The 23,198-nt window shown below is 37.1% G+C and overlaps 2 protein-coding genes across 7 annotated transcripts in view; both read left to right on the top strand.

Annotated features, from left to right (window-relative positions):
* Positions 1-245: 245 nt before the first annotated feature.
* Positions 246-3,390, top strand: LOC113049917 (vacuolar protein sorting-associated protein 37B-like). Its single transcript, XM_026212666.1, has 3 exons — positions 246-268; positions 2,668-2,750; positions 2,880-3,390. The coding sequence occupies exon 3, from the start codon at positions 2,883-2,885 to the stop codon at positions 3,387-3,389; it is 507 nt and encodes a 168-aa protein (XP_026068451.1). The 5' UTR covers positions 246-268; positions 2,668-2,750; positions 2,880-2,882; the 3' UTR covers position 3,390.
* A 3,427-nt stretch (positions 3,391-6,817) lies between these two features.
* LOC113049916 (serine/threonine-protein phosphatase 2B catalytic subunit alpha isoform-like) overlaps positions 6,818-23,198 on the top strand; it is a 39,141-nt gene continuing 22,760 nt past the window's right edge. For 2 of the 6 annotated variants that reach the window (XM_026212661.1, XM_026212662.1), the window contains exons 1-3: positions 6,819-7,617; positions 17,842-18,039; positions 21,782-21,906. In XM_026212661.1, coding sequence (XP_026068446.1) covers positions 7,563-7,617; positions 17,842-18,039; positions 21,782-21,906 — 378 coding nt within the window. In that variant the 5' untranslated portion in view covers positions 6,819-7,562. Of the gene's footprint in view, positions 7,618-17,841; positions 18,040-21,781; positions 21,907-23,198 lie in introns of all 6 variants that reach the window. The other 4 variants (XM_026212660.1, XM_026212659.1, XM_026212664.1 and 1 more) reach the window with 4 other exon arrangements.

Here is a 23,198-nt window from a genome sequence, read left to right as displayed (position 1 = left end):
TAAAAAGCACATTTTGGCCATTTATTTATGCAATGGGGGGAGGGGTGGGCAAAAATAGGCCTACATGGGGGAAAATGCGTGTTTAGTATTCGGCCTTTGTTCCCAGTGTTTCATATTGTTTGGCCAAGAATTTCATTTCCGTGCATCCCTATTATGATGAGTTTTTCATGTGAAACTTTCTTTTGTTTACATGCATGTTTCACTTTTCACTTCCAGCCCTTCACATCAGAGCCCCCAATCCCCACCACCCCACCACCACCACCTTGAGGTATAGTTCCTGTTTTTGTATAGAGGAAATAAACCCGATGAGCTGAAAAGAAATAATAGTGGCTTAGGTGAAATGTAGGTTACCCACTTTCCCAGGCTGGGGTGGTTATCTGTCCCAGATAAGGATTTACTGGATCTGAGCAGCAGTAGCAGCCAAAGCAGCAGTGCTAGTGCATCTGGACAGGCTGGCCAGTCAGTCATTCACTTGACCCAGATAAACAAAAGCCCTAGTCTTCAGGCTAAATTGTGTGGTGAGGGTCTGTGTGTGCATTAACCCACCGCCACCCCCATTCCCAAAGCTGAGCCATAACAACAGAGCAGCTCCCTGGGGGTGTTTCAGCATGACGGCCCATTCTGATGCTGCTGTGGAGCTGATCTCAACAGTAACAGTGTGGCTTTGTGCCCTGAGCAATGTCTTGGAGAGGGGGAAGGAGTATGCCCACACACAAACACGAACACAGACATTCAGTATTTTCTCTCTTTGTCTGCTCTGTCACACACTTGCATAAAGCACAAAGTAAGCTGAGCTGGCTGTAGACCGATAGCAGTCTCATGATCGGCAGGATGTTTGCAATGAAATGCAAGCAATGTATTTTGGGTTACAGTATTTCAAGCATTGTGCTTTGTTGTGTAATGTTTCTTTAGGCAAATAAAATGGGTCATTTGGGTATTTCGAATGTAAATGAAAATTTGCATATTGTGTTCATTTGTAGTATGGTAGTATGTGTATGTGCACTGCACCCAAAGGCTGATTGGGAATGGAAGTCAAGAATGGGCAAAATTGATGAGTCATTCTACACAAAAATGGTTTTATTCTGGGCAGAAGTTTTATTTGCTCTACACTTTAACATAAGGTAAGTTAAAAATTAATGAAGTGGGCACTTGTTAACTTGGAAAAACAGATGTCATTCAGGCGGCCACATCTTTCTGTCTCTAATGAGCCCAAATGTCACAACCTGTTTCATCCGGAGTTTAATGCATTGTTACTTTATCCCGCATTAATAGCATATTAGTGATTGGGTTAGTGTATTAAACACAAACCTTGTTTAAAAGGCCCTGCCCTTCCTTTCTTTCCTGCTCCATTTCGATTTGTCTCATAAGAGGAACCGTTTTAGGTCAGTCTCGGTTTGTTGTTGAAGCATGTATATCTGTAGTCAAAGTATGCTGATTTGTACAGTTGATGTCTGACTGTGACTGATTATATTGTATTATATGTGCAAACAAAACAAGTTGGCGAAGACTTATTACCTGGCTAAGTGGCTTTACTTACTGTAGAGTTAACAAAAGTTATGAATATTGTAATGTTTGAAGCAGTGCTGAAAAGAGGCTAGGCTAAATATTAATAATAATAATAATATTATGAATTGCGGTGAATTAGCAGTATATTAGACTTTTTCAGAAAAAGCAATGAGTCAATCATAGCCTGTCATTCAAAAGAGGACAGCAAAAAGGCATTGGTAAATGACAGTTTTTATTTGACTAGTAAAGAAACACAGCATTACTCAGAGTTGAGTGTTGTAGTTATTAATAATGTGATAAACATGGCAAGAGCAGCCTGTTAAGTGGTTGGACGACATTTAGAATTATAGACGGTCTAATACAACAACAGCAAAACATTCCTGTGCCAGGAAAATAAATGTAAATAGATGTAAATCAGTGAAGAGCGCTAGACTGATATGGAATGGCATATTCCAAGCCGTCTAAAATGCCGTTTGAGATGTCCGACAGCTTTAATCTATTATTTAATCAAAATAACAATTAAATTGTATTTATTTATGTATTCCATTATATGTATGCAACATTGGTTTCTGATTTCAAATCTTTTTTTTTTCTCAAATTAATTTTTCCTCATCTCTTGATCATGAATTGCTGTTGTGTAATTTAAGCATATTAATACATTAAATACATTTCTGACGCAAATGTCTGTTGACCTCTGAGAATTTCTGACAGGCGTGTCCAGTTGTACTGTGAAATCTGAAGCCATGGCTCCTGAACTCAATGGTGAAACACACCCTGTTGTTGCCTTAGCAAGTTTACTGAAGGCAAGCACACCAGTTGGCAGATTTATATTGCTGCCTTTGATGTTGCACAATGGCTAAAGCCAAAAGGTGCCGTTTTTCTTTACCCCTAACATGTTTCATAACTTTTCCGGCAAATTTTCTAAATTCCTACATTATCATTTCAGTATCAGATTTTATATTATTTACATGTACAGTAGTGCATTTGGCAGACCCTTTTATCTAAAGCGACTTGCGTTGAATTATTTGGGAACTGAAACCATGACCTTGGCTTTGCCAGCACCATCCTTTACTACTTCAATTGGATGGCAGTATTTTACTGTCACAATTTTTCAAACATCTTAATTATAACACATTCTGCTTTCCTTTTTTTCCCTCACAGATGACCGATCTGGAAACACTTCCTTGGACACACTCCTCGCACTCCTTCAAGCAGAAGGTGCCAAAATCGAGGAAGAAACTGAGGTACATCCATAACCACGCAGCTTAAACCGCCTTTAAAAAGTTGCATTATATATCTGCTTGGGATTGTTCATCATCTGATGGACTCATTAGTCAATGATCATGCTATTATTTCTCTCTTTTTCAAATCAGAACATGGCTGATTCGCTCCTTGATGGCGTGACCCCCCTCGACACCTTCATCGATGAGTATCAGAGTAAGAGGAAGCTGGCTCACATGCGGAGAGTCAAGATAGAGAAGCTTGAGGAAATGGTGCTGAAGGGACACCACATGGCTCCAGCTGCACCTCAGCCCTCTTGTACTCAGGACCTTCCCTCCAGGCCAGCCGCTCTCCATAGAGAGGTCAATGGTTCTCCCATGCAGATGCCCCGGCGGGCTCCTCCTCTTCCACCTGTTAAAGTCACCCAAACTCCTCCTGCTCTGCCCACCGCAGCCGTCTCCTACCCTCCTACATCTCCATTCGCTGCGGCCTCTCCATTCACTCCCACTACTCCATACCCCCCTATTCCCCCTAGAGTGGGAAACATGCCACCCACTCTTAACCAGGGATACCCCAGCATGTACATGCAGCAATACGCCCCACCTTTGCCCCAGAGACCCCCCCCACGCATGGCACCCCAGCCAGGCTTCATTATGCAGTGATCATGAACATTACTGTCTATGGAGAAAAAAATGATATGTACACTGGTCATTCATTCAAGCCTTTTGTAGATCCTTCAAGCTGCATGTTATAAAATATTGTACGCCAAGATGGAGTCTTGTCAAGTGTAAAATTAACAAGACTTTTCTGCAATCAAAGCGGCATCTGCAACAGGATCTTCAGTTTGCACTTTAGACTACTTTTGTATTTGATCAGTCATGGCTGGTTATGGAGTCATGCTGTTCCCGTTCTGACCTTCTCAGTAGCCTTAGATCAAGTAAAAATAATTCACACGGACCTCAGGGGCCCCCATACACAATGAAGATATCAAAGTTCAAGAAAAGGTGTTCTGTTGGCCATCTAGACCGATATGAAGAGCTACGATTTGATGTTTTAATTTGAGTTGTCAAGTTCATGCTAATATGTCGGTTCAACCACTTTGATATCTTAAAATTTAATTTCATTTCTGAAAAAAAGCTGCTTTAACAAAACAGTAAAGCCTATGCAATCAGACTGAGACCGAACTGTGCCGAGTTTTTTAGGGGGGGAAGAAACAACCATTTTTGCTTTTCAGGTTTTTTTCGGACCTGCAGCCAAAGATGCTATTTGTTTTTCCAGTGGATCCAGTTTTGTGCTGTAGCAGAAAAACTGGGAGATTTAATACAAACTGAGTTAAATGTGGGTGAAGTTATTTGGTACTGTTGTGGTGGATGAGATTGGGAGATCAGAGCTGCCGCTACAATGGAGAGAGCCTTATGTCTCAGATACAAGCAAATTCGCGCTGGAAGGAGCTTCTTAGCTAGAATTCGAAAGGAGTGTGAGTGAACGGTAGTATGTGTGGAGAAAAGTGTGCAAATTAGTTTTTTTAGGCTTAAGTGCAAACATTTTGGCACTTGCACTGTCATTACCAAGCATACTTAAACTAATGCTGATGCATAATTTACAATTTTAAGGTTTGTAACTAACACCATAATCCTCCTCCTGTTTAGTTTTGTCATCTCATGTTCATCGGAAATGTACTTCCTTTCCATAAGCCCCACATTTTAATTGATATTTAATATAATCAAACTAATACAGCCATACTATTTAACTTATAAATTCAGTGGCAAAATTGGACTTACCTTCACCATCAGGTCTGTTACATATCACATCTTGTTTTCTGTAATTAATATGTAGTGTAACCTTCATTCATGCCTTTTGTTTTCACCCTGGATCTGTTTTCAGTATGTATGTTATGGTCTCTTCAGGTGTTTGCCGCTGAAATAGCCACTTTGTGCCTATGCTGGGTATTAAGATGAAGACTTGTTCACTGTGGTGAGGTGTGTGTGTGTTCTTCGTATTCCTCCTTGCATTCCCGTTCTAAAACAGATTTCTATAGCAATTAGAAATGTATTTTTCAATATATATTCTGTTTAGTGTTTACACAGGTACATCTTTACAAGTGCTCTTTACTTAAATATCTATTATGTTTTAACAGTTAGAGCCATAATTACGTTGCCTTAGATTCAGGAAGTTGACATGATAGAAATGTTTAGATGACACACTAACTTTAATCACTGGTGCTACTACATTCATTAAATGAGCTGAACCAAGATGTTAGTATGCAGGCTCTGTTTGAATTAAATCGCTCCGTGTTTGTCAGACTTGGGTTCGGGTGTCTATTTCATGTTGATGCTGATGGAGGTAGAATTATCTGGGTTCCTCATGAATCAGGCTGCATTATGTCTAGACATTGGCAAACTACCTGTGAAAACCATTGTATACTATGACAGGATTGCCAACCATCTGGAAAAACCAGCTTCCACCCCTGAAAACTGTTTGTTTGTTTGTTTGTGTGTATAAACATGGTCTTTCTTTGTCTTAAAAAAATAATAATGATCACTAGGTTTGTAAAAGATAACTTGGCTGTATGCTTTCCTAATGTAAAATATGCAGACTTAGTGCTAGGTAATGTCTGTTCAAAGTGGTAGACATGGTAAATGGAACGGACATCTCTATTTTAAAGATAAATAAATTATATCCCAATACTTTTCTTTGAGTTTGACCTTTTCATGTCTTTCATTCAGGAATGAGGCTTATGGTCGTTTTAATTACTGAAGATAAAAAATATATATATATATATTTTTTTTTTTTTTTTGCCTTTATTTCAACAACATTACAACCAAACAAGGTACATGAACATATTTTCAAAAAAAACTGAAGATAAAAATATTGCTCTTTGTATAAACCCAATAGGCTCTAACAAAGAATTTGCCTCCCCCTGGTGGATGCAAGTATGAGTACACAGTCATGTCATACTCAACATTTTGAATTTGTGCTGTAGTTATGACAAAGCTGCTTGTGTGCTGAGGCCCCTTGTTGAGCAACTTTTTCCACCTCATTTTGCAGTTGAAGCTTTCCGTTTTATGAATATTTGAATGCTCTTAGGATAGAGGAAAAATAGCAGTGATGTGATATATATTCATGCTGTTTGCACACATTGAGAGTATATAATCATAATTAATTGATTATACAATTTTTTATTATACAAGTGTTTATACAGTAAATGTAGTGGGTTTTGCACTATATTTAGTAACCACTATGCATATACAGTTGGTTAAACTGTTGGTAGCCACAGTATATATGGGTAAAATTTAATGCCGAAAAAGGTGAAAAGCATGCCAGGTTGCTGATTTTATAATTCACAGCTTTAACACTGAAAATAAATCCTTAAAAATATGATGAGGAAGATATTTAGTTGTTGACAGCATACAAATTTAACACTTTACTTTTTTTTTTTTTTTTGTGGAAGCATGGCAAAAAAAGTGAGAAAAAATATTAGGATTAATAATTATTGATTTTAACCAGTTTTAAGAGTTACTTTTATTGTAAAACAAAATTGTTAAACATTCAAAATGTCTTAATTGCACTTTAACTTTAACAGCCCAGAAAATAAATTGTATAACAAATAAATACAAATACAAATGTATAATAATAAATTTAATCATTTCGGCACCCCTTGCTTCCCCATGTGTGTCCCAACCCCAGTTTCGAAAAACAGTGATTACCACAGAAACCACTTTAAATGACATTTTGACCCCAAGGAAAAGATCCAAACTCCTGCAAAAGCTCATACAGTTTGTTACCCATTAATGGCATGAAGAGGGCAGCACATAAACTGACAGTCAAAATGAACAGTGATGCTATCATACAGTTTCCCTTAAACATCTTGACAAAGATGTCCCCTAAAACTTTTTCCTTTGTGGCAAGAGACCTACAGTGTGGTTTTAAAAGATAAACGTCACACTTTTCAATGGACTGCTTTCGCCTTGTAGTTTTTCTGCTTTCTTTTTCAGAGATGCCCATCCAAGCCGAGGGACCCCCAGCACGACCCATTTAACCATCTACATCGCACGTGTCATTTTACGTGCCACGTCACGCCTACGCCAGCGCGTCGAGGGCTCAGCTCCGCCATATTGCAGGAAATCCTTCTGAGGTTTAGAGATTAGCGTTTAATCTGAGGAGCTGGGAACGAGAGTGTGATTGGAAGTTACTGCTAGCCATATGGTTAGCTCGAGTGGGCGGGTAGGTCGCGCAATCGCTGTTCTCACACGACAGGACATATGTTTATTAAGACAAATCGCCGTGGTTCGGCACGTTATTATTATGCCGAACTCTCTTATGAGAGTCTAGCTAAACTGGCGAGTTGACGTTCTGACTCTGAAAAGTGGAAAATCGGATTAACGTTCAAGATTGCGCACCAAACCCTAATCATCTTGTGTCGCTGGCTCCAGTTGCTACGAGCCCAAGGTATCTGATAGAGAAAAACGGATAGATAGATAACGTAACGTTAGGTCAATGTCGGCAGGAAAACACAGATACCAGACTCGATTCTACTAACGTTAGTTTATCGGCGACGATCGGTGTTAGCGAGGGCAAGCGTTCGAGTCCGTGTGTGTGCTGGCGATGTTATTATGCTGCCCTATGACCCGTGTACCCAGCTGTTGTTCAGTGTTGACTAAATTAGCTGTGTTAGTGCGTTAAACCTGCCCGCTGGTCTGAATTTGAACAGTTCTCGGACCCTTTGGAGTCACTGGCCGCTTTGCGATCTCTCCTTCCTCGGACTGGCAGCAGCAAACAAGCAGGGAATCTTTGCTCATTTGCTGGCTAATAAACCTTGACTGAACGGTGAGAAGATGTCGACTAAAGAGCCAAAAGAAAAGCTGTCGACCACCGAACGAATTATTAAAAGTAAGTTCATTTCAGTTTGAGTATTCAGTGTCTAGACTGGTAATTACAGTGGATTCTAAAGGATTCGCACTCTGGTGTTTTGGTCAATCATTTGATTCATCTGAATCATTTCTTGAGAGCCTGACGAATGGATGTTCCATGTTTTGTTGATTGATTGATTGATTTGCCTGCACTGTGTAATTCGTGATAGCGACTTGTGGATCGCCAATTCCAACTTTTCAAACCGCTTTATTTTTAACTGTGCCACTAAATTGAATTAGAATTAAATTGAATCTCGGCACGAGTCCTTTTGAATTAACATTAAATGATCCTGTTGCACCCATTGCAACTAAATGTAGGACATCCTCATTTATTATAAATACTAATATAGAATTTTACAATACAGGCGATTGCATTTCAACTATTAATTTGCTCATTAAATAATTTGGCATTTACAGCAGCTTAAACCTGTCTGGGTAAAGCTGTGGTTGTTTTGGAGCTCAGCCATGTCTTTAACTGTGAAGGTGGGAGTCACCCTTGATTCTGGCTCATACATGTAAAATACAATTTTTCTTTCTACACACCTGGTGTATGAGGTCAAAATCATTAATTATTATTATTTTTTAAGTTTTTATCTTTTTTTTTTTTTGTCTCCGGTATAAAGCAAACTTGACTTCAAAATCCAGCAATGTGCTTCTGTCAGCCAGTCTTTGCAGGGGCTTTTCGTTACTTGTGGTATAAATAATATGGAGTAAATTGAAACACATGCTTCACATTACCTGTTTGGATCAGTTTTGAGAACTTTCCTAGAGGAAACCACGAGAATTAGCATGCAGTAGTAGCCTCCTCTATGTCTTAGCATCAGCTAATGCTTTACAGGCAATAAACCTTAGTCAGGGTTCTTTAATATGAATATTTATACAATTTTCATTTAATATATGTAATCTACTTAGTATATTCATTATAATATAATCAGTATGCGTCGAGTCTGTGCAATACTGTGTAATGAAACTTTTTTTTCAGAAATTTTTCAGGATTTTTACTTTTTTGGAAAGAGGCATTTTCAGTTTTGCATCAGCTGAATAATCAACAGTGAGGTTACTTCACAGCCTGTTGAATAGACTTTACACCCGTCACTTACAATTTGGTTGTCATTTTTGTGAAAAATCAAATCCTTCTAACTTCGGTTATGACGTTAGCTAGACTGAAACTCTACTGAACACTTTTTAATTCGAAACAGATTTCAGACAGTGTTTTAGATTCATACGTGATTACATAAGTTTCTTGCTTTCTGGAAACTAGCGTAATGGGAAACAAAAGTGTTTTGCCTTTTAAGAATAATGATCTAAATAAGAATCACTGTGTTCATGCTTCATCATGACCAGGTAACCAGTTTACCCAATAAGGTCAAACCAGGTAAACCTAGTCAAATCACATTTCATCAGAAATGTAAAATCAGTATTTCTGTGGCCATATGAGTCATTGATCACCAGATTTTACACAAAAATAGTGTCACAGAAGCTGATTTTCTGTACTCTGTTATTACTTTGGGTTTGAAAATATTATTTTGTTGGGTTGAGAAGCAAGAAAAAATGTAGACGCTAATAGCACATTAGTCGATCGACACACAACAAACCAATTTGCCTTTCAAATATCCAGGTATTGAGTGAACACTTGTAGCATGCCTTGTGTCTAGTTGTATGCAGGGCTGGAAAAGCCCAGAGTCTGCATGGCACGAAATGTCATCCTGAAGGCAGAACCTGTCCTTAGTAACACTGAAATGCAAAGTGTTTGGTTCAGAACTGTGCCGCATGCAAATGTTTCAACTTGGATTGTCTGTTTTAGACTCTATGAGCTGTGAAAAAGGATGTTTTTTTTTTCATTTAATTAAGGTTTAAAGCATCCCAAAGAATTCTGTAGCGTGAGTGTGTTGAGGTTTCTCCATTCTCTCTTTCTGAACTTTAGGGTCAGGATCTTATTTGCAGAAGGAGGAGTCCCTAAATAAACAGACTCTGAACCTGGAATCCCTGGCTAATAAAGGCTTTGCCTAATCTGTTCTCAGTGCTCGTACCCAGCTTACTGTCACTATTCCCAGCATGTGTTGTGGACCCAGGGCTGCTTACTGTTTATTTATACTCCTCAGCAGTCAGAGTATAGATCATGTTCGTTTATGCCCTTATAACCGTGAGCTTATATTGTACAAATCCTTAACTCAGGTCAGGTGGAGTCGGCTGCTCTTGCCCCTCCACATATTTTATTTTAGTGTGGAGAAGTGCGGCCAAATTAACTCTTCTGCAGGAGCTAAAAATGGTTCTTGACTGTAAGTCTGCTGCGTTCTGCTAAGATCAACCCTGTTCAGTCATGCGTCATGATATCACATCTTTTTTTAACTGTCAGAGCTCACTCCTGAGGATATCATAATGACTGAAATGTCTGGGTTATGTCTTCATGCCAAAAGCAGGAGTGTTAGATTGTCTTCAGTCATCATTTCTTCTCAAATAACATTTGAGATCTCAATTTACAATTATAACTTTTTGTATGATTTTTTTTGGCTCAGTGGTTGCAGGAAAAAAACTTTCACTTCTATGCTATTCTATTTTCATTCAGGGTTTTTTTCAACTTTGGGGTTTTAATTTAACATAAGATATAAAAATGAAATGTTTAAGTATTTTTGAGTTATATACTAAATGTATTCATATTGTGTTACATGTGGACATCTAACTGATGATATGAATAATTTTACTTCATTGTATTTATTTAAATGTATTTTTAATTATATACTCAAGAGTTTAGCTTCAGAGCTAGCTTCATGCACCAGGCCACAGGTGTCAGAAAACAGGTGAAATCTGTTGTGCAGCTTGCATGGTTTCCAGCTGCTCAGAACAAAATTTAACAAAAGGCAAAAAAATAAAAAAACTAATTAGATTGTCTTATAAAAATTAAACCATGGCATCTTTTTTAATGTCTCATATGTTTCACTGTTTCAGTCTTGTACAGATACACAGATGATTGTCCTTGGGTTATAGTGGCTTGATTTGAATCCCTAATGGTTGAGGGCTCAGACATAATTTACTCCGGCATTCTGGGCACATTTAATAGAACCGCCAGATTAACGGGAACATTGTCCAAACTCCGAATGCGTTGCAGATGTCTTTAGTTACATGTCCCTCAGCATCAGCAATCAAGCCATAGTTTTAAAACCCACTTTCCATAAAATTAAGATCAACCCTGACTTCCTTTGAAACATATGGGCTCTCACTGGCTATCGATCAAGCAGACATTCAGAGCCGGAGGCTGAGCAGCCAAAACACACCATGGCGGATGCATGCAAATGAGGTCGCTGTGGAAGCAGCAGCGTCAACCCTAGCTTTTGTGATAGACTTGGGGGGAAAAGACTGTGCCGGGGCTTTTGCTGTTCACACGGCTTCCTGTTTTCTTCATGGCGTTTGAGAACTTCAGACACACTTCTCACTTCATTCAATAATGAGCTCTTCAGAGGATATGGAGACTGAAAAGACAGATATTGGCATGCCATTCTCTTGATAAATCTATGATCTTTAAAGGGGTGGTTGATTGCGATTTCACTTTTAGTGTTAGTGTATAATGTTGCTGTTTGAGCATAAACAATATCTGCAAAGTTGCAGCACTGAAAGTTGAATGCAAATGGAGATATCTTTTAAAATTCTGTTAGTTTAATGCCTACAAAAACGGCTGGTAAAAGACTACAGCAAGCTTCTTCCCAGGTCCGTTACGTCACAAACCCTGCCCCCAGGAACACACAACAAAGGGAGCAAGGCCATGTTGTGCTGCTTTAGAGAAGAAGAGAAAACTAGAGGTGCACATAAAAATCTGTTCATATGAATCACGATTCTGTCTTCTAACAATTCTAATGGATTCACAAATTTCGTTCTTAATACTGTTCATGCGTTGCCTTACGCTCTCTCTCTTTCTCTCTCTCTCTCTCTCTCTCTCTCTCTCTCTCTCATTCAGATCGTAAATTTTTTCGATTAATAGTTTTTAAAATGAAGTAAATTCTATATCAATTCTCAAAAGCCATGAATTGATGTTTTCCGATACTTAGTTCAGCAAATATTTAAAAGATCTGTTTGAAGGGTTACTCCACCCCAAAATTTTGTCATTAATCACTTACCCCCATGTCGTTCTAAACATGTTAAAGCTTTGTTCGTCTTTGGAACACAATTTAAGATATTTTTGAGGAAAACCAGTAGGCTACTGTCCCATGGAGTGCCAAATAAGATGTCAAAATGGCGCTATGCTGATTTGTTTCATTGTTTAATTTGACAGAACTACCGTCATATCACATACACAGCAGCTGCAAGTTACTCATGGCAAACCGTCCAAATAAGTTTAAATGTGAAGAAACTAGGGGTGTAACGGTACGTGTATTCGTACCGGAACGTTTGGCACAGGGCTTTCGGTACGGTTGTCTGTGTCTTTACACACCAGAATCTTGCCTGATGTGGCGATGGTGCGCTGCTGCTACTGTAGGTGACAGAGGGAGACCGCCGACAGACCAGGATCTTGTCTTCACGACAACAATATCTATACTTCATGTTGAGCATAAATATAAAGCCTACTGATAAAGGACACCGTCATCAGTATTGATGGCAAAATAGACTATGTTTGACAGGTGCAATATGCCAGTGTGTCACCGGTCTAAGGTTTTCAAAAGGCATCACGCGAGTGTGAACATCACTACAACTAGGAAAAAAAAAGATTGTAAATCAAACGCAGCTCCCGTCGGCATTTAAACAGACCTTTGCTCTTAATTCCAATGGGGCCAACGCAATAACGAAATCTGAGCAGGTCTAAAAACTTAAACTGTTGTTGCTTCAACTTTACACTTTGGAAAAGTTATATATTTTTTAAATATGAACAGGCCTACAAGCTGGGATTGGTAATGCTGCACTGTAATCATAGTTATTTATTTATATTTTTCATTATTTTATAATATGATATTGGTTTGAGACTGAGAGTATTTTATTTAGTGGAGAACTTTGCAGCAGTATTTTATTTCTTATTCTTTTTAAATTTTATATATACATTTTATTAAAACTTATTTAAATTGTAAACAAATTGTAAAAAAAAAGTTTATAGTAATGAACAACCTGCAGTTTAATGTTTCCACTTCTTTCCCTTACTGTACCGAAAATAAACCGAACCGTGACTTTAAAACTGAGGTACATACCGAACCATGATTTTTGCGTACCGTTACACCCCTAGAAGAAACTGTCAAAAATATATTGCTATTTAGCAGTCTTAAGACTCAATGTGACAACAGTGCCACTACTACTGATAAATATTAAAGGGGGGGTGAAATGCTCGTTTTCACTCAATATCCTGTTAAATTAGTACCTATAGAGTAGTACTGCATCCTTCATAACTCAAAAGTCTTTAGTTTTATTATATTCATAAGAGAAATATAGTCTGTACCGATTTTTCCCGGAAAAACACGACGGCTGGAGGCGTGGCGTGTGGGCGGAGCTAAAGAATCATGAGCGCCAGTAGGCTTTTGCGTTGAGCGTTTGGAAGCTGTGACATTACCGTGAGGAAAAAAACAACCAAAACAAACCATGGCTAACATTCAGATTCAGCGTATATTTATGATCCAGAGGCTGAAATTTAACAAGAACAGCATCAGCAACAGCGTCTCTATGTGGTATGTATTGAAACTTTATATATTTGCTTAGCGGTTTTGGAAAATGACTAAGTTCCACTTTGTCGTCTTTTTTTTTTTTTTTTTATTAAGCTGTACATGTGGAAAGTGCAGTTTGATGACAACATCGCATGTTGTTTACTTGACGCCGATAGCCAAGTTAACAACACAGAGATATTTGAAGCAGTTTTACTCACCGCCTGCGATTCCAACACACAATCGTGACCCTTTTTCGTTGGGACTGCATTATCCTTAAGAAATAAACGATATGCGAATCCGACATCAAACTGGGCCTTGTTTGTAAAACAAGCATCTTCGAAATGCAGGGGAACAAACACAAACACTTGCACAACTCCGTTGATGCTCTGTAAAAATAAACTCCATCCACTGGTCCCTTAATGCTGTTTCTCTTTTGGTAATCTGTGCAGGGTTGTGTTGCCCTGGCAACCAAAAACACTGCTATACGGGAGGGAGCGCGCGCTCTTCCGGCAGAAGTGCTCTTAGGACCCATATAAGGAAATTCCGCTCCATCTAACGTCACACAGAGCCATACTCGAAAAAAACTTTCCAAAACTTGTGACAAACCGGAAGTAGTATTTTTGGAACAAAAATACTCCTTCAAACATACAAATTAATTTTTGAAACTTTGTCCATGTTTAGCATGGGAATCCAACTCTTTAACAGTGTAAAAAACTCAGTATGCATGAAATAGCATTTCACCCCCATAAAATTCTTTAGTTTTAAAGGAACAATACAATTTTTCGTTTTAATTTTAACTGTCGTTCAGCACTTTGTTTTCCAAAATATAAAAGGGTTTTTCATTCCATTAGGATGAATTAAATAGTTTTATGCCTTCATCTGATTACCAGAAAAATTAAGGACATTTTATGACACCATTATTGTTTAAAAAAAGGATTAAAAAGAAAAAAGGTAATTTAATTGTTCTTTTTATAAATTCACCATTTGTAAACTGATGTTTACGGTTTATTTTTTACAAATCTCAATAGCATTTATATAAAAACTATATTCACTAAATATATATATATATATATATATATATATATATATATATATATATATATATATATATATATATAAAATCAAGAATAGAATTTAATTGAGAGCTTGTGAATCTAAATTGAATCGAATAGGGACATCTGAATCAAGAAGCTTTATACTGTGAATGTGTATGGTTGCTGTGCTTTATTAAAGCTTTAATCAGAATAAAACCTTGTATTAAAAGCTAACAGAAGCAGTAGCATTTACAAACAACAGCATATCTAAAAGTATGAGACCACAGTAAACAAATATACCATTAAGAGCTGTGCTTGCACATGTTCTGTGCGATCCTCTTCATTAATATTCTCTGCTTCTCAATCTGGCTCTAATTGATAAACAATGACGTCCTCTATATTGCTTACAATACAGCCTGAGCACATTCTGAGATTGAGAGGCGGATGTCCAGACACGCTGTAGAGGCGGATTAGCAAATCACAACATACTGAGCCAGCTGTATTGCATATATCTGAGGGATGGGCTTCATAATAACAGGAAATAATCAAGTCGTAAGTCAGAGAAGGGACAGATCGGTGTGAAAAAAAGGTAAATTATGTGTACAATAATGCATTTTTATAAAAACAAAGCATGAACACATATTAGACTGCAACCCATAAACACAATCAACTCTAGAAAAAAGTCAACCACCCCTTTAAAGGGTTAGTTAACCCCAAAATTAAAATTAGCCTGTTTTACTCACCTTCGAGCCATCCTAGGGTGTATAAGCCTTTCTTCTTTCAGACGAATCGAAGTTATATTAAAAATAACTCTATTCCAAGGGTTATTATTGCAGGGGGTGGGTGTTTCTCTTTAACAGTCCAAAACATGTCAAATAAAGAGTGCACATCCATAATAAAACATACCTCACACGGCTGTGGGGCATGTATAAAGACCTCCTGTATCGATTCCATGCATTTTTGTAAGAAAAATATCCATATTTCAAACATAATAAACACTTTTCTGCTGACTGTTGTATGCGGAACAGTTCCGGTAAATTTGGTGGTGTAAGATTACCTGGCAGTTCAGCACAGGTGAGGGATTATTGCGCAACATCTCTGGATCCTTTCACATCTGTGAAGATTAAACCTGAAAGCTGAATCAATACAGTCCTCATGGTGCCATAACTTTTATTATTAGCCCCAGCAGCAGCAAATGTCATGATGCTCCAGAGAGCAGCACAAACTAATAAAGATACAAGTCTGTGACCATATTTTCTTTTCTTTTTAAAAGTGCATCCTCAGGAGCGAACCAACTGCTCCCCGGGCATCGCAGCATAAGTGTGTGTGTGTGTGTGTGTGTGTGTGTGTGTGTGTGTGTGTGTATGTGTGTATGTGTGTATGTATGTATGTATGTATGTATGTATGTATGTATGTATGTATGTGTATATATATATATATATATATATATATATATATATATATATATATAAAACACATAATACATTTGCACATACACACACATATTATGTAAACAAACTTTTATTTTAGATGCGATTAATCACAGTTAATCGTTTGACAGCATTAGGGTTTCAACAAAAATATTAAGCAGCACAACAGTTTTCAACATTGATGATGAAACATTTTTGTACTACAAGGATTTCTGAAGGGTCGTGTAACACTAAAGACTGAATGGTGTAATTTTTACTTTGACATCACAGAAATAAATTACCTTTCACAATATATAAAAAATAGAAAAAAGGTATTTTAAATTGTAATTAATTAATTACTGTTTTACTGTGTTTTTACCCAATTAATGTAAACTCTGTGAGCCTAAGAGACTTTCAGAAACATAAAACTAATCGTTCTGAACCCAAACTTTTGAAATGTATGTCTGTTTGTCTATTTATGACGTTTTATTCCTTAGTAGGGTTGGGAATCGTTAGAAATTTTCCGGTTCCGATTCCACCTAACGGTTCCGGTTCTTATTTCGGTTCCATTAAAATCATTAAACAATTATTAAGAAATAGTGGTAAGGAAAAATGCACAATACTCAACTACTCAATGCTCAATACTGTCAATACTTTTACTTACTGTCAACTTAAATTAAAGGTTGGTAATGTCAAAATGCAACATATATTACAGTGTAAAGATCTTCATAAGTAGGGTGGGATATTTTTTTGACATTTTCTGGTTTCATTTAAATGAACTATGTTTTTTACTATTTTACCTTCACTGAATGTAGCATTGCTGGAAGGTAGTAGGTAATGTTTAGTAATGCTAGTCCATCAATCAGCATGTGTTTCAAAGTTGTTGTTTTTTACAATATCAATAACGTTTTGCTTTTCAAGCAGGAATAAGCTCCTAAATAGTCCCTTGAGGGCTGAGACACTTGTTAATTTCCCTTAATTAATGAAATATAAACGGTTAAATATTATAAACATGTATACACACTCTCCATAAAGTCCCTATTTTACAAATAATAATGCAGTCAGGAGATGCTGTGATGCCATGAGTGGTTTCCACATTTTTAAACATTTAAAATGCATTAAAATAAATATTTCCTATCACTTTGTTTACCAGTCTTGGAATGACCTGTACAATAAATAATCTAACCCTCATACTTTCATAACAATAGCAGTCTATTTATTTAGTGGTCCAAGTTGAAGCCAGTATGTATATGAATGACAATATGGGACAAATATAATGTAATTTAGTGGCGGCAGGTGCAGCGCGCTGCTGTTAGATGTACAGTTAGGCCGGTGACACACTGGCTGCGTTGTGTTTCTGCTGCGTGGCGCCTGCTTCGCGTTTTCTGTGTCTTTACACACCAGAATCGTGCCTGGCGCGCTGCTGCTACTGTGGGTGACATAGAGGGAGACCGCCGACAGACCAGGCTCTTGTCTTCATGACAAAAATATAAATATATATACGCGTTTTCCGCGTGGCTCGAGCGTGGCTGAGACTCGCGTCTCATGCAGGCAGTCTGCAAGCTCTAACCTGTTAACATGGGAGCCGAATTCCAAACGGACACACCACGCAGCTGAGACGCTTGCGCCACGCATCCAGTGTATCGCCGGCCTCAGACAAAACGATGTGCAGTTATCAAAGGCACGAGTGTACATACAGTCGTGAGAAACAATGTGTTCGGCAATTAAAGACGCGACAGCGCAACGAGTCTGTGGAATGTGCGTTATTGGAATCAATGTGCTCAGTAATTAAAGAGGCAGAGAGGTGTGTCTGTCATTCACTTCGTGACATTCTTTACGGGAAACGCCGAATATTCAGAACAGCGGCACATGGCTGCTCACAGCGCTTGGTCACGTGTTGCACAAGAACCATTTTTAGAACCGAAACTTAGAAAATGCTCACGGTTCCGGTTCTTTTCGGTTCCCATCCCTATTCCTTAGCTATTTTCAAATTGCTTTTTATCGCTCTTAGTGTGCATGAACCACTTAGTATCTCCTTTTTTTTACACTATGACTGAAGCTTGTATCCATACTTGAAGCTGCCTTGTTGATGTTGTTAAAGTTGTGCGAATTGTCAGCTGATATTTTACTCTTGTTGCACCTACAGCAGTGCCACTGCCCCCTCACCAGCGGCTGACAGTGAAGGACCTATATGTGGATGGTAAACCCAATGCTGAGATACTGAAGAACCATTTGATCAAAGAGGGACGTGTGGAGGAGGACGCTGCTCTGCGCGTCATAAACGATGGTGCCAACATCCTAAGGCAGGAGAAGTGCATGCTAGAGGTGGAGGCACCAATCACTGGTAAGAAAGCAAGAACGTATCTTTAGTAGGGCTTGAGGGAGATGACCATCTGTCTAGATTACAATGAACTTTGTACTGACTTGCGTTTTTGTTCTGCTGAGGCTTAATCTAGTTCCTAAGAAAAAATTGTGTTTTTCCTTAGGGAAACTTCATGCAACGTTTCAGATATTCATTATTACCCTTCATTGGCATCAGAGTGTGTACCTTTATCCAACAATAAAATAATAAATTGTAAAACGATTGGTTTGGTTGATAAGTAACTGTTCAAGTAGGCCCATATGCCATCTGTGAAAAGTTTTCATCAGGCCAAAAAAATTGGCATTGCTGTTGAGTTTTTTTGCTGATATTACCTGATTGGTGTTAAAAACTGTCACGGTGGAGAATCAGCTGTGGAAACTGACTCCTATGGAGATCCGTTGCAGTGCTGTTGGTTCATAATGACAGATACTGTCTGCAGATCAGTGGAACACAGAAAATAATCACAGATTCTGCCGTGGAATGTGGAAAGTGATTCTTCAGTGAACACTAGGAGGGATGTGCAGGAACTAATCAACTAAATGTAGGGCTGCCTGAGTGACAAGTCGACTATTTGCTCTAAAGGAAGACTTTTTGTCTGGTTTTGAGTGCAACTGACTGTGATTGAATGATGCTGTCTACATTTAACTTTATTACATAAATTAGGTATACATGATACATGTATCTTTCTTTTGATTTTTAATTAATCAGTTGGTTTTGTATCAGACAGCTAATAATGGATATTGGGCTTGCACATTTCCCACATTTCTGAATATAAGTTACCTTTGTTATCAAAGTTAATTTAAAAAAATGAATAATTTATAAACACTGTTAAGTATTTTTAGCAAATCTCTTTTTTCATACTGTGAATAATTTTGTAAATTTATAAGGTCTAAATTCACTTGGAGCATTTAAAATGATTCATTTTAATTACATTTTTTTTAGTTAGTTTTTTAGTTATTTTTGTCTATTTATTAGCCATACAATTTGTAAAAATTTTGAGAGGCTGATTATACAAGCACACTAATAATGACAAAAAAAATCCTAGTTTATGATCTGGCTGACCTCAATAATTGGCTAGTTAAATGTTGGATGACTTGTCAACTATTTTGATCTGTCCCTAGTAGTGGTCGACTGATATATCGCAAAGGCCGATATATTGGCCGATATTTGGAATCGTCCGCTAAGTTTTCCTGCTTGGACGATGTGTTTGACGGCGCTGAGAGTGGCAGCTCCTGAGCGCACACAGTGCTCACACTCTTTCTCTTGTTTGTCATCGTCATTAACTGTTCTGTCTAACATGGATAGAAGTCTGTTTAATAGACAGATAGAATGGTTAATAAGGATGCACCGGTTGACCGGCCATTGAAGGCCAGTTCTCTGTAGTTTTAACCCAATTCAAAAACAAAAGCTATATGCTGATGTCTGTACCATCTATGTTTGTATTGAATGTACTGTAGGCTACTTACTGTGCAGTTACTGCTGTTAATTTCAGATGATTACAGTTATTGTTTTCAATAGTCAAAAGCAAGTTTGGCCTATTAAATACCAAATATCTGGTTTATGCACACTTTCCTTCTTTCTTGTTTGTTGCTTAAAAGATAAAAAAAAATCGGAAATCGGTATCGGAATCGGCCAGTTTGCTTGTAAAAAAATCGGTATCTGAATCAGTCATGAAAAATCATGATCGGTGCATCCCTAATGGTTAAACAAAGGAATTAATGTATACAGGAAGCATTACAATGAATTATTTTATATTAGGCCTATTAGTAATAAAAAGGCAAACATTATAATACTTCCTCGTTTGCCGTTAGTATTAAGCAAATATGCATTTATATAATTTTAACAAATCTTTGAATGACTAATGAACATTTAATTTCACAAACCATGCAAACTCAGTCGAATCTAGCTGTGAAATCTTGTGAAGTGTGCATTTTTATCCAGCATTATTACGTGTTCTCTGCCTGATGGTCAGTCCATGTGAATTTAATGCTTTAAACTTTGAACTCGTGACTTCAAATTATGCTGCACATTATGCATTTGCCCACTGTCATATTCATGTCTTTTTCACTGTGTGCTGTATGCAAAATGAGTGTTACCCTGGCCTGTTACAGTGTTTACTTGTTTTATATTATAATTTTATTAAATATTTATTTATTTGTGAAAAATACTGTCATCTAAAGTGTAAGCATGTTTCTTTTATACATTTTTTTTAAAAAAATACATTGTCAAATGATTTCAAATTTCTTAAATATTATTAATAACAATTAAAACAATTATATCGGCTTTATATTGGCTCTCGCCCCCCCCCTGCTTTCCAAGATATTGGCGTCGGCTTTCAAAAAACACATATCGATCGACCACTAATCCCCCTAGTCTCTCTAGTTTGTGAGAAAATACAGAATTATCAATAAGTTATGCGTTTTGTTTCTTTTATTTGACAGAAAGATAGAATAAAGTGACAGAAAATCATATAATGGCCATTTACAGATTATACAGGATAGTCTGAGTAATCTTTATCTGAGTAAATTTAAATCCAACTGGTCCTTATCAGTGACCAACAGAGCTTTACATTTACATTTAGTCATTTTGCAGACGCTTTTATCCAAAGTGACTTACAATTGCTTGTTAAGCTTATTCAATTACTTGATGAAGATGTTGTGCTTCAAGGTTTAATTCCTGTGTGCGTCATGCTATGGTATTTTATGATGCAGATGAATTAGAGCTCATCTGTCCTCTATAGATATCGCTGCCTTTGAGCATGAATTAATACAGTAGATGTCACAAACCCCTCTGGCTCTTGATACATTTTGTTTTATAAATGGAGCCAGCCTCTGTATTTTCAGATATAGTGTCGTTGTTGCTAAGTGACAGAGCAGTCATGTGGCCGTTGCTGGCTGGATGATGCAGGTAGAATGGATTTAAATGAAGTGTTTGGTCTCTGTACAGTCCAGCACTTCCCTATGGCATTTGTTTTACAATGTGATGTGATACAGAAAACCACTTTGCTTACAGTTGCCATTGATTTCAACATCAGGAATTTTTATTGTATATTTTATTAATATTTAAGAAATTTGAAATAATTTGACAATGGATAAGAAAATAAATATGTAAATTAAACATACTTATACTTTAGATTAAATATTTAATACAACTATACTTAAAAAGGAAGTAAACATTGTAACCAACAGGGCACTCTGTATTCTGGGAAGTTTATGTGCATTGGGAATCATATCACATCTGGATTCAACCGATTGAGTTTGCAAGGTTTGTGAAATTAAATGTTCATTAGCCATTTAAAGAATTGTTTAAATTATATAAATGCATATTTGCTTAATGCTGTCGACAAAAGAGAAAGTATTATAATGTTTGCTTTTCTATATAAGAAATCGTTATAATACTTTTTGTATACATGAATTCCTTTAACCGTTCTATCTGATTATTAGACAGACTTCTATCTGTATTCGATAGAACTGTTAACAACAACAGCGGACAAGAGGGAGAATGTGAGAACTGTGTGCTCTGGCCTTTCTCAGCGCTGTTAGAATAAAAGTCTCGAACACATTGACCTAGCAGAAAAAGGTATTGGTCCATATTTGATAAAATGAGAAATATCGGCCGATATTTCGATCTTATTAATATATCGGTCGACCATTAGTGTTAAGTATCACTCACCAAATTTGATGTGCAATGTAAAGCTTTTATTTTGTTTCCCTTTCACCCCCAGTATGTGGTGATGTTCACGGACAGTTCTTCGACCTCATGAAGCTGTTTGAAGTTGGTGGTTCCCCCGACAACACGCGCTATCTCTTCCTGGGCGATTATGTAGACAGAGGATACTTCAGTATTGAGGTGAGTGGAAGTTCTTCAGATGAAGTGATCTAGAACAAGAGGCTAACACAGAATCTGCACCTGCAAAAATCTGGTCCACTGGGCACCCTGACCGTAACGCTGGTTATTCATGGATTTTAAAACATTTGTATAAATTTTTAGCTAATTTATAAAGGTAGCCTGTAAAGCTGCATTTAAATAACATTTTTCAAGTGACCCAATTTAAGATGTAGTCAAAATAGTAAAAAAATAACAAAAAATAACCTTTCAACGTTTCGATTACAAACAAATGTAACTACAACATGATTCAAGTTACTTTTCATTATTAACCCTCGAGTTAAAGAAAATTCTATTCCAAGTGCTGCACACATGAAGTTGTCAACATGATGTAAATGTTAAACAAATCACTTGTTGAATATCTTTGCAAAAGATGCAAAAACTACAACTACATATTGTACAAACTTGTCTTTTACATATTATGTGTTCAGAAATAATAAGAGGAAAATTATTTTAGACAATCTCAAGTGAAGGTAATTCAAATTGAAAATGACTGAAGGTATAACACCAGTATACTTTTATTAACCAGAAATGCTTTCAGCCATTCACCATGATGCAAACATGAGATATGAGACATACAGTAGTAGTTCTTTACAGGTTTTTTTATTCGATTGCGTTGCTTTTTCATCGTTTTCTCTGGGTAAACATGGATGTGTTTGACTGTTGCACTTGCGTCTCTAGCAGCGCCTCATGCATGAAACGGCATTCTAAAAACACTGCGCTCAAGTTAAAAGAAGTTCCCTCCCATCTTCTTGCATGTTTTACCTATTCCCCTGCCTGCATTGCATCTATGTCAAAAAAATGTGTGAATGACACCTAGCACTTAATTTATTTTCCTTCACAGAGTGCGTCACATGTGAGCGATTTATCACGTGCGCCGACATTCTTCTCTCTTTACTGTTATCACCAGCAAAATGTCAAGGTGCCCAATTGTATCATTTTGTAATTTCTATTCAAAATCGTGATTCCTCGATTTCTAAAACAATAAATTCAAATAAATCAATTAAGTTGGGAAAATCTGAATTTGAGGAATTTTTTCATAAATAAATAAATAAAACAATTCATAGGTCTTTATAAATGTAATTTTTTTTTACTTTTGATAAATTGTTGTTAAATTGTATAAATTTTATTAGACATGCTTTTGGATTTATAACATTTAATTTTACCATTAAAACAGAGTATAAAAGAATTAAACTGAAGAAAAAAAAAACAGAATCCAGAAATGAAAACATTTAGAAAAGAGAGAGAGAGAGAGA

This window comes from Carassius auratus, chromosome 30, assembly GCF_003368295.1.
Source record: "Carassius auratus strain Wakin chromosome 30, ASM336829v1, whole genome shotgun sequence".
Classification (NCBI taxonomy): domain Eukaryota; kingdom Metazoa; phylum Chordata; class Actinopteri; order Cypriniformes; family Cyprinidae; genus Carassius; species Carassius auratus.
This window is presented reverse-complemented; position numbering and strand designations above follow the sequence as displayed.